Raw genomic sequence first — 9,513 nt, 5'->3', positions numbered from 1 at the left:
TTTTTTTCCTTTTTCGTTTTAGTATAATCTAAGCATTATTCGTATCTTACAGCAGGAAGAATAAAAACCGTTTTGAAGAAGGCGACTGTAAAAAAATGCCTTTGGTCATCTTTGGTGACGGTTTAAAGAATAAGGGCCATGTTAGGTTTAAAGGTCTTAGGCATGGTGTCTCGAACAAAATCTACAGGCAATTGAAGCACAGAGAGGGTCTTGGAGAATTGTTACTTCTCGATATCAACGAATTCAAGACCTCCAAGGTTAGTATAACAATGATCATAGATCATACATTCTAAACAATATCTTTATAGACCTGCAACTCTTGCTTAAGCCAAGAGCTTCAGAATCTAAAATGTGGAGAAGGTGGTAATGTCAAAAAAATCCATCAAGTATTAAAGTGCAACACTTGTAATATTTTTTGGAATCATGATGTAATGGCCGCCAAAAACATGCTTCTCATTGCATATTGTGTTTGGAATGGTCAAGGTCGACCCAATGTCTTCAAAAGACAATTCACCACCTCCAATGTGGTTGCCTCGTTTCACTCTGGTGGGGTGTAAAGACTTTACATTCTGAAAGACTGTAAATTTGAAGCGGCGACGCTTTTTTGATACAATATGCTCTCCCCTTTCTTTTTTTTCCCTCTCTTTTGTTCATTCTCTCTTTTTGTGTGTGTGTGTCTTTATTTGCGTGTGTGCATTTTGAAAAGAGAGAGTGTGTTTGTGTGTGTATAATTGATAAAACGCATGGCAGGACCTAGCGAGGAGAACGAATTTAGACATCAAGTGCAGCAATTTGACTTTTGTGGAGAATCAATAGATACTTCATTAAGGTGTGTGTCGAAACTATATCTCAAGCTATTTATAGGCTTAATTTATAAATAGAAAATTGCTGGCTAAGGTTCAGCTTCCAAAAGAAGCGCAACAGATTGACCGTGCCATGGAGGACTTTGCAACAAGATATTATGAATGTAACCCAACACTTGTGGATAAACCAGGCAAGTTGAAATTATAAAAGACCGATGCATTAGGCTAACGATAGAATAGATGTTGCATATGCTGTTGCATTCTCAATATTATTGCTTCATACGGACGCACACAATAAGAACGTAAAGCAAAAGATGGATAAGGATACTTTCATTAGACGTACAAAGGTCATCGAAGGAGGAGAAGGGGTTCCAGCTGAAATATTGGATGTAAATATTTAGTTTAAAATGATGACATCGATACTAACTTTCTATTGAGATTATGTATGACAACATTGTTATATCAGAGTTTACATATGCAAAAGATATAACAACACGTCCAGAAAGATCAAACTCATGGTTTTCTAAACTGATAAGTGATTCCTCTACAGTCACATCGACTAATAGCACATCCAATCATACCAATACTCAGCCTGTACATATATGCATAAACATTAAACACTCGTCATTGACAAACATTTATAGACCTCATTTGCTGACCTTGCACCCAAGCTGGAACAGCTTATGCCAGCTGAAAATACCTTTAATTATAAAAGAAATATATTAAAGCCAATTCCCATCATGGATATCCATTTCTCTCTTTTAACAGCTAAATCATTATGTCTAGCTGGTGTAAGAAGTAGACACGGAAATAACAGCAATAACAACACATTCACCATTAGAGTTACTAAGGCTGGGATGCTTGATAGAAAACATGACCTGATGCATGGAGGTAAAAAGGCCACAGCTCGTAGTTGGAGACCCTTTGGAGTTATCCTGAGTGGAAGCCAGCTTATATTCTTTTCTGATCTTTCTTCGTATCAACAATGGTTGGAAGAGGAAGAACACACGTCAAAGAAGCCACCGAGGAGAAATAGCAGTGTACCTCACTCTGTATCCTCCATGACAGAATCAGCTTCCAATCTGAGCATCAACAACGCTACTGTCACCTCCATGACATCTCTGTACAGCAACTCCAACATGTCAACGATACCCCCACTCACTACTCCCACTCTATCTACCCCAAACGCTTACCTACGTCCAGTTCAGATCATTTCCTTATCTTATGCTGTTTGTATTCATGACGAAGCGTATACAAAATACCCTCATGTTTTTAGACTCATCACTGGAGACGGACAGCATTTCTTGCTTCGAGCAAGCAGTGACGAAGATATGGACGATTGGATGCTAAAGATCAATTATGCATCCGCTTTAAAGACAACAGGCGCACGAATAAGGCCGTTTAAAAGACGAAGTAACGATTCAACAGGTTCAGTTGATGTAAAGTATAGCTTAGAACAGCAAAAACGCGAAGAAGAAGCAAAAGAAAAAGTACAAGAATTGTCGGATCGCATTGAAGAACAGATTAGGATATTAGATCGAGAACTTCAGCTAAGACGCAATCTCATGGTCTTGGCACCCGTACAAAAATCAACTAAAGATAGACTAGTTGCATTTGCCGAAATGGTTGGAAAACGAATAAGGACGAAGCGAATCGAACTTCAGCGCTTGGAGTGCTATCGAGATTATCTAGAAGCCGAATTGGTCTGGTGTGCTTCTTCACAGCATCAAAGTAGAAAGGTATCACTGGCAACCTCAAGCTATAAAACTACGAACGGAAGAACTGAAAGCTTCAGAAAGCTTTCAAATCTTGTATTTACTCCACCCTCCGCAAGTACGAGCACTACCAGTAGCAGCAGTACTTCTACACATATATCTCATCCAGTTTCTATGCATTCACACACCCCGAGCAGCAGTAAGAGCGACGAGGATGATCCTGCTGAGAACAACAGTAACAGCAGCAGGAGTAACAGTACTAGCACAAGCACTAGTACTTCTAGTAGTAGTGGCAATAATAGCATCAATCAGGCAACAGACACTCAAGATATTCAGATATCCTTCCCCAAGCTGCGTATTTCCATAAACGACGCGTCTGTGAGATCGGCGGAGATGGACAGAGTCATGCGCCGTCGAAGTCAAAGCAATCCTATATTGCCCAACAAACAAAAACTGACACTGCTTCAGCCGCCCAACAGAAATCAAAGAGAAAGAAGCGGGTCAGAAGCATCACCTGTTAGGGCAGAGGATGATGATAGTATGAGTGTAATTATTATCAATGACACGGAAGGAACAGATTCTTCTTTACCGTCTCCCACTTGATTTTGCAATAAAGTAAAAATTGGCTTTCGATAATTCAAACTTCGCTTCGCTTTGATTGGAGCAAACTAAAAATAACGCAGTCATATTGGATAAAAAGAGACAGGAAGAGAGAGGCCCTTGATAGATTGAGAGTTCTACAAAGAACGCAGTTTCTCGGATCTCAATAGAAGCACGCCTATGCCTCTTTCTTTTTTACTAAGAAGGTGCGTTAGTCGTTCACCTCATCGACTTTATCTTCATACCAAGAAACGCAAAAACTTCATATTCGCACCTATTATTGCTTATAATTTCGATTACAATTGTCGTCATGAAGTAGCTGCTACAACACCAAATATGTCATTAATGTCAGAGCTTTGTAAAAATAACAAGATATGGGTACAACAGGCTAGACATTTCCATAGCTCTTACATAAGACAACAACAACAACGTCATGTTACAAAAGCAGAGTTGCTTGCGCAGGCACGTGGGTTCTTTGAAAGACTAAAGATTCGTATAAAGTATCCTCTGATGCGACAGATTCGACCATGGACACTTAATGACGCTACTGCTTTATTCTCTTGGCTATTTCTTGGTCACACCGTCTGGCTGTTAGTGGGTACGACCAGTTTTGTCAGCTTGATACTTTGGACTGCGAACTCGCTTCAGTTTCAAGGTAAGAAGAAACATGAACATGTATCCTATTATTATATCTAACTATATACACTAGAATGGATTGCATACCGCATTGGGAAATACCTAACGTCAGCAACAGGTGCTACTGTCGTATTTGAGTCAGCCATCGTACCCAACTGGAAAGACGGCAAGATTCGGTTCAATCATGTACGTATATACCGTATGCCTCGATCCGAACTTGAAAAATTCGAACGTCATGCTGCGTTGACCAATATTGGGCAGGCTATTCCAGAAGAGGAACAGCAAAAGAAGGTTGTCGTCAACGAGGAAGATGATCCTTTGGCTGGAGTCGAACTGGCCGATGACGAAAAAGACAATGAAGTCTTGAAAAAGTGGATGTGGTATAACTTGGTCATTGATCGTGTCGAAGTCACTCTAAGCTTAATTCGTTGGTTGGACGGAAAGGGATTGGTACAGAGTGCTGACATACAGGGAGTTAGAGGCGTTGTTGACCGACGTCATGTCCGTTGGGATCCAGACGAGCCCTATGATCCTGTAGCTGCTCGACACAAGTATACACCAGGCGATTTCGAATTGGAAAAGTTTACAATAGAAGATTTGTTGATCACAGTATACCAGCCTAATGGGTTTAGACCATACCCTGTATCCATATTTCATGCGCAGCTCGATCGATTTCGAAAGCAATGGTAAGAGATGGCGTGTGTAATAATGAAAAGACGATGACTAACCTATAGACAGGCTGTTTTATGACATTTTGTGTGCAACCACCATCACAGGATCCTTTGACAAATGTCTGTTTAGCGTACATTCACCACAACTGGAAAAGAGTGTGCTAGAGCAATCAGGACATATCGACTTTCCAGCAAGCGGATTTCGAAGCCATGACATTTACCACTACTATCCGTTCAAGCGACAGGATCCAAATGGTGTAGTTGTGGGCGGCGAAACAGAGAAATTTGGTGTATTGACAGATGACGACATGAAGAAGCAAGGATATAAAAGAAAGGTAAGTTTATTAACTTTAATAAGGCAATTAAACTAGTTCTCAACTGATCTCTTTTCTAGTCTCGTTTAAGAATTGATGGAGTCAAGATTGACCATTTAAATCGAGGTGTAGAAGGACCACCAGGCTGGATCACGTCAGGCACAGTCGATATCTGTGCTGATATCTATATTCCACAAGAAGCCGCTGAAGCAGATTCTACTGAACTTTTGCGCCAGCTTGTATATGAATTAACAGATAGTATCGAGCTTCCTCAGCCAGTGATCCTTGGAGCTGGTAATGGAGAATTGGTCGTTGGAGGGAAACAGCGTGAATCGAGGAAGAAGCCGAAAGAAGAGGACATGAACAATAAAAAGTTTATCATGGACGTAGACTTTCGATTTAAAGACACAAAGGCATCTGTACCTCTAAAGACACCTGAATTAAGCTACCTGAATAGTGCCATGGTCAGGCCCGTGGTTGGATATATCTCTCGCAACAAGGCTATTGTACCCATCAAGGTACGAGTCGTCATGGATTTAAGCAATTTTGATGGATCATGGACCGTGTATGATTCGACACTAGCTGAAAGGCTTGGAGAAAAGCTGGGCCAAGGCTTTGTCGACTTAACATTGGATCAACAAGAACGTAACAGAAGGTTAAAACGAATCGGATTTTGGAGCATAAAAGAGATGTCTAGAAACCTGCTGTACATTCATGACATGATGCGTGGTACATCCAGAGGCTTTTGGAGTTATTTGGGAACAGGCACTTATTAAGTTATTGTATATTTATTATCACTGTATTATACCCCCCTTCTTCTTTATGTAAATTATGAGCAACGCTCTTTTCCTTTTATTGAACTTTCCATAATAAAAGTATTAAACTATAAAAAATAGAATAAGTTTTCTTTCTTATAAGTGCATTATATCTTACTCGAAAGATATCCATGGATGCTGATTTGATAGGTATAATCCGTTTACTGGTAGCGTCGATTTCTGCAGGTACCCAATCCTAATAGAAAAATTATTGTCTTTTTAACCACATTCTGTTGTTTATCATGACTCGGTGTAGGATAACCACCCTCCGTAGTCTCGATCGATAAAGAAAATGTACGATTTTCTGAAACAGCAGGATTATTCAAGAGAGAAGGAATCGCATTTAGTTTCAATAAGCAAGCTCTTAAATGATGCTCTATATCATCCAGTGTACAAGTTGATTCACTTTCATATACTTTGGATAATGGCATATCAATTTGTTTCAAGACAGAGTTTATCTCGAAAACAACTTTTTCAATTATGCTATCATCTTTTTCATTTTTAACTGTTAGATTGATACATCGTATATCACCCTTCAGTATAAAGTGGGTAAGAAGATGATCTGAATAGAGTCGTATATATACCTTTTCTAAAAGTGGATGACATGACTGTACGAATTGAGATATATATTTCTGAATCTCGGGATGAACTGCGATATAAACAGGAGCTTGGAATTTCTTTCGTTGTTCAAATACTTTTCTAGGATACAAGTTACGGTAGTATAATATTTGATGGAACCATACTTCCACTAATAATACGAAATGAATAATTATGCGCATACAAAAAGGGCATTACACAGGTTACAAAAGTCACATAATAAGACAACAATGTCTATATCAAGCATAAATATATAAGATTACTAGTTATCATCTTGTATAGAAAAAATTGTAAAAAGAAACCTTTTCTAACCAAGTGAACTTTATCCATTGTCAAGCAAAAAAATAAAATAAAATAAAATAAAAAAGACAAAAAACTTTGACAGCTATTTTATTTGATTTTCTTATTCCGATTCACCAGTTTATGCTATGTTTCAAAGGGAGGGGAAGTCTTTATTTTTTTTATTAAGGTACAAGTAAATGAGCTTACCTTTAGATCACATGAAGCGTAATGGAGTCAACAGATTGCAAGTATAAATTCTTACGCTTCACTGCCACTAGGGTTGCCGTGTTGTCAGGTCCAGTATAAGCACTGGCCGGAACAGTAAACGTAAATATCCGTTGACTGAGTGGGCCGCCTGCTAAGACAGGTGTGAGGTTAAAGAAGTAGATAGAAACTGTTTCATCGGGTTCATAATTGGCTTCTCTAAAAATCACACTGACTTGTTGGTTGACGTGCCAAACCTCGTTATTTGTGGGGTAAATGACATCAGTAGCACCGTTTTGAGTGTTTTCTGCGAGGTACGTCTGGATTATTTGTATGTCGTTCATGTCCTCGACCATGGCTTGCAAGAATAAAGGTGATGTTGCTAATTCTGTTGATGAGCATTCTAGTGCTGAAAGTGAATTGCAAACAGCAGACCAGATCAGTGCGAGCAAGCAAACAGTGTAGACATAAGACTTCATATTTGTCTAAGATGAACAGAAAAGAGGAAGAAAAGAGGATAAATCTACGAGGCATGTAACATAAGTCGTTCCTGAAAAAATAATAATAACAGTAAAAAATGTACAGCAGTTTCTTTATAATAGAATACGGTAATCTATGATCATTCTGTATCAAGGCTGATAAATATTCCGTAATGACATAGGACAGAATTGACAAACCACTGTATCTAATAATAATATCACAATTTATGCAAGAAAAAATCATGCGCTGTATCTAACTAACGGAAAAAGCGGGAAGGTGCTTTGTTACGTCAATTTTTTTTTTGAAGGAGTTAAATCAGGAAGACTAGAGGAGTGAAACATATGCAATAGAGAGAGGGCAGAATAAGATAAGGGAAGATGGGGTATGTAAGAAACCCTTCAATAATTGAAGGAGTTAACGCCAAAATAACCCAATTTGATCTAGATATAAAGTTTGTAGCTTTAGGAACATGCTTCGGACGGATAATATTGATATCATAGTTCAAAATATGAGCATTACCAGGATTTCACTGAATTAGAAAATCGCCAGAGTCGTGCGGAAATAGGGCAATACGGCCCTGGCTGGTCCCTCTATTCATGCAGAAAAGGTGCAGCTATCGTGTGAACGATCTACAGAGAATGATGAAATATGAAAATTTACTAAAAAGATAGACTATGATTGTGGGAATCGGCACAAATGATTGATATCTTACGTAAAAGATACAAGCCTTAGACTTTATAGTAATAACATGCATCGCAAAAACTGAGGGAGTCTATCCAATAAAAAAAAAAGTGGTTTATATCAACCCAAATGGGCTGACCAAAACTTTACTTGTTAATAAAAATATATTACATATTGTTTTTAAAAAAGAGGATGGGCGTATCCGTTTATACATTATTCAATAGTCGCTTTCAGGTGAACTTTTGAAATACTCCTTTGTAAAGTGTTGTTCATGAACGTTGAAACTCAATTTGAATACCTTTCGGCATATGATATCGGAAAGAAGAACTACTTGGCTGTTTTTGTTGACATAGTTTTTCTTATTTTCCTCATGCTGTTTTCTGAGAAGAGTAGTTGTTCTAATCGATTCATTGAGACGGTTCTAAACAATCAAATTAGGCTTGCTATTATTTTCTTAATTGTTTAGGATTAGAAATATACCTTCAAGGCCAAGAAAAAATTGACCAAGGATGCTAGATAGTCTTCCTTTTCATCAAAGTTCTCGCTCCACGAGGCTTTTTCTTCACGCACAAAGTTATAAAACCCGTTTCTAGCATACTGCATTGACCACAGTCGGATATGATTATCTATGTGTTATAAAACGATATTATTAGTAAAAATAAGTAAAAAGTTACCTCTATTGCTTATCACTGAGCTGCACGAAATAGGGCTTCGATGGTCTAAACTCGTCAGCAGAAGCATGCTTATACTTGTCAGCTACAGTTTTTAGCATCGCTAACAATGAAAACATCCCCTTGGAGTTGTCGAATGCTATCTTTGCATGGTTACCATGATCAAAAGCACCTGCTGTCTCAAGGACGAGGGCTTCTAGGTCTCCGAGTTCTGCTAAGCATATGATTCCATCGGCATTGTAAATCTTTCGTTTGTCTTCTTTTTACCCCATTTTCTTCAACTATGCCGTCATAGCAGCAAGATTATCTTCACCAGGAATGAGATATGGCGCGTACACATTCCTTTTCATCATACCAAGCATTGCCTCGAAGCAAGGAAAGATCATATTTGTATTACATACAACTTCGGAGTGCGATATGGATGGTCTTTTCATGTAAACCTTAGCTCTAATCCAATAAAAAATTAACTTACTATTCAAATGATCCTGATTGTATTTTACTTACACAATTTTAAGGATAGCCTTAGCAAATTGGCATACTTCTTCTTGACCTTTTACAAGTACTTTGGTCTCAATCTTTCTTCGAACGCATCCATATCAACCTAAGAAAATAAATAATAATATATTAGATGTTTGATCTTTAATTCGAAAGCTTGAATATAAAGAGCATTTACTGAAGCAATAATATTATCGATGTAACTGAAGAGCAATAAGTAAACGGCAATTTCTAATTGTATCTTTTTATTTGTGTAAATAAGAGGTAAGGAAAAAAATTAATGTTATGTAAACACGAATATATGAAGTGTTGAACACATTACACAAGTAAGTGATCTTGGTTGTTGTTATCATTCCTTTTCTTTTATTATTCGAATTTGTACAACTGTTCCATTGCTACAGGCTACATATCCTTACTATACTTCCCTGTCGATCCGTGTTTGACCGCCTGAAACTTGAGACCAGCTTACTGGCAAAGCTAGTTCAGGATCATAGCCAATCGATCTTTATTCGACACTTTCTGGGAAAAACCCTCATCTTGATTCCTGCA

General features: G+C 38.1%; 4 protein-coding genes across 4 annotated transcripts; 3 read left to right on the top strand and 1 right to left on the bottom strand.

The window, feature by feature from the left end:
• Position 1: 1 nt before the first annotated feature.
• RHIMIDRAFT_294507 (uncharacterized protein) lies at positions 2-557 on the top strand (the record flags this gene model as incomplete). Its single annotated transcript, XM_023614089.1, has 2 exons — positions 2-257; positions 309-557. Exons 1-2 carry the CDS (start codon positions 96-98, stop codon positions 555-557), a joined length of 411 nt encoding a protein of 136 aa, XP_023463031.1. The 5' UTR covers positions 2-95.
• Positions 558-655: 98 nt separating this feature from the next.
• RHIMIDRAFT_50628 (uncharacterized protein) lies at positions 656-3,210 on the top strand. Its single transcript, XM_023615338.1, has 5 exons — positions 656-829; positions 882-994; positions 1,044-1,192; positions 1,242-1,397; positions 1,448-3,210. Exons 1-5 carry the CDS (start codon positions 744-746, stop codon positions 3,119-3,121), a joined length of 2,178 nt encoding a protein of 725 aa, XP_023463030.1. The 5' UTR covers positions 656-743; the 3' UTR covers positions 3,122-3,210.
• Positions 3,211-3,463: 253 nt separating this feature from the next.
• Positions 3,464-5,515, top strand: RHIMIDRAFT_240827 (mitochondrial distribution and morphology protein family 31/32; the record flags this gene model as incomplete). The annotated part of the gene is made up of 4 exons (XM_023609460.1): positions 3,464-3,773; positions 3,828-4,440; positions 4,493-4,760; positions 4,820-5,515. The coding sequence occupies 4 exons, from the start codon at positions 3,464-3,466 to the stop codon at positions 5,513-5,515; spliced, it is 1,887 nt and encodes a 628-aa protein (XP_023463029.1).
• A 53-nt stretch (positions 5,516-5,568) lies between these two features.
• On the bottom strand, positions 5,569-7,116 carry RHIMIDRAFT_240826 (DNA-binding protein; the record flags this gene model as incomplete). Its single annotated transcript, XM_023609459.1, has 5 exons — positions 5,569-5,622; positions 5,673-5,750; positions 5,779-6,087; positions 6,139-6,302; positions 6,696-7,116. The coding sequence occupies 5 exons, from the start codon at positions 7,114-7,116 to the stop codon at positions 5,569-5,571; spliced, it is 1,026 nt and encodes a 341-aa protein (XP_023463028.1).
• Between the last annotated feature and the right edge of the window lie 2,397 nt (positions 7,117-9,513).

Source organism: Rhizopus microsporus (assembly GCF_002708625.1).
Source record: "Rhizopus microsporus ATCC 52813 unplaced genomic scaffold scaffold_18, whole genome shotgun sequence".
Lineage (NCBI taxonomy): Eukaryota > Fungi > Mucoromycota > Mucoromycetes > Mucorales > Rhizopodaceae > Rhizopus > Rhizopus microsporus.
Note: the sequence above shows the minus strand (reverse complement) of the source record. Positions and strands in the feature narration are given on the sequence as shown.

Excerpts from the sequence above, each read along its gene's own strand:
- RHIMIDRAFT_50628 (XM_023615338.1), top strand. The coding sequence starts at position 744 with ATGGCAGGACCTAGCGAGGAGAACGAATTTAGACATCAAGTGCAGCAA. Across the intron at positions 830-881 it reads TCAATAGATACTTCATTAAG|AAAATTGCTGGCTAAGGTTC; the intron begins GTGTGTGTCGAA and ends ATTTATAAATAG. Across the intron at positions 1,398-1,447 it reads ATCATACCAATACTCAGCCT|ACCTCATTTGCTGACCTTGC; the intron begins GTACATATATGC and ends AAACATTTATAG.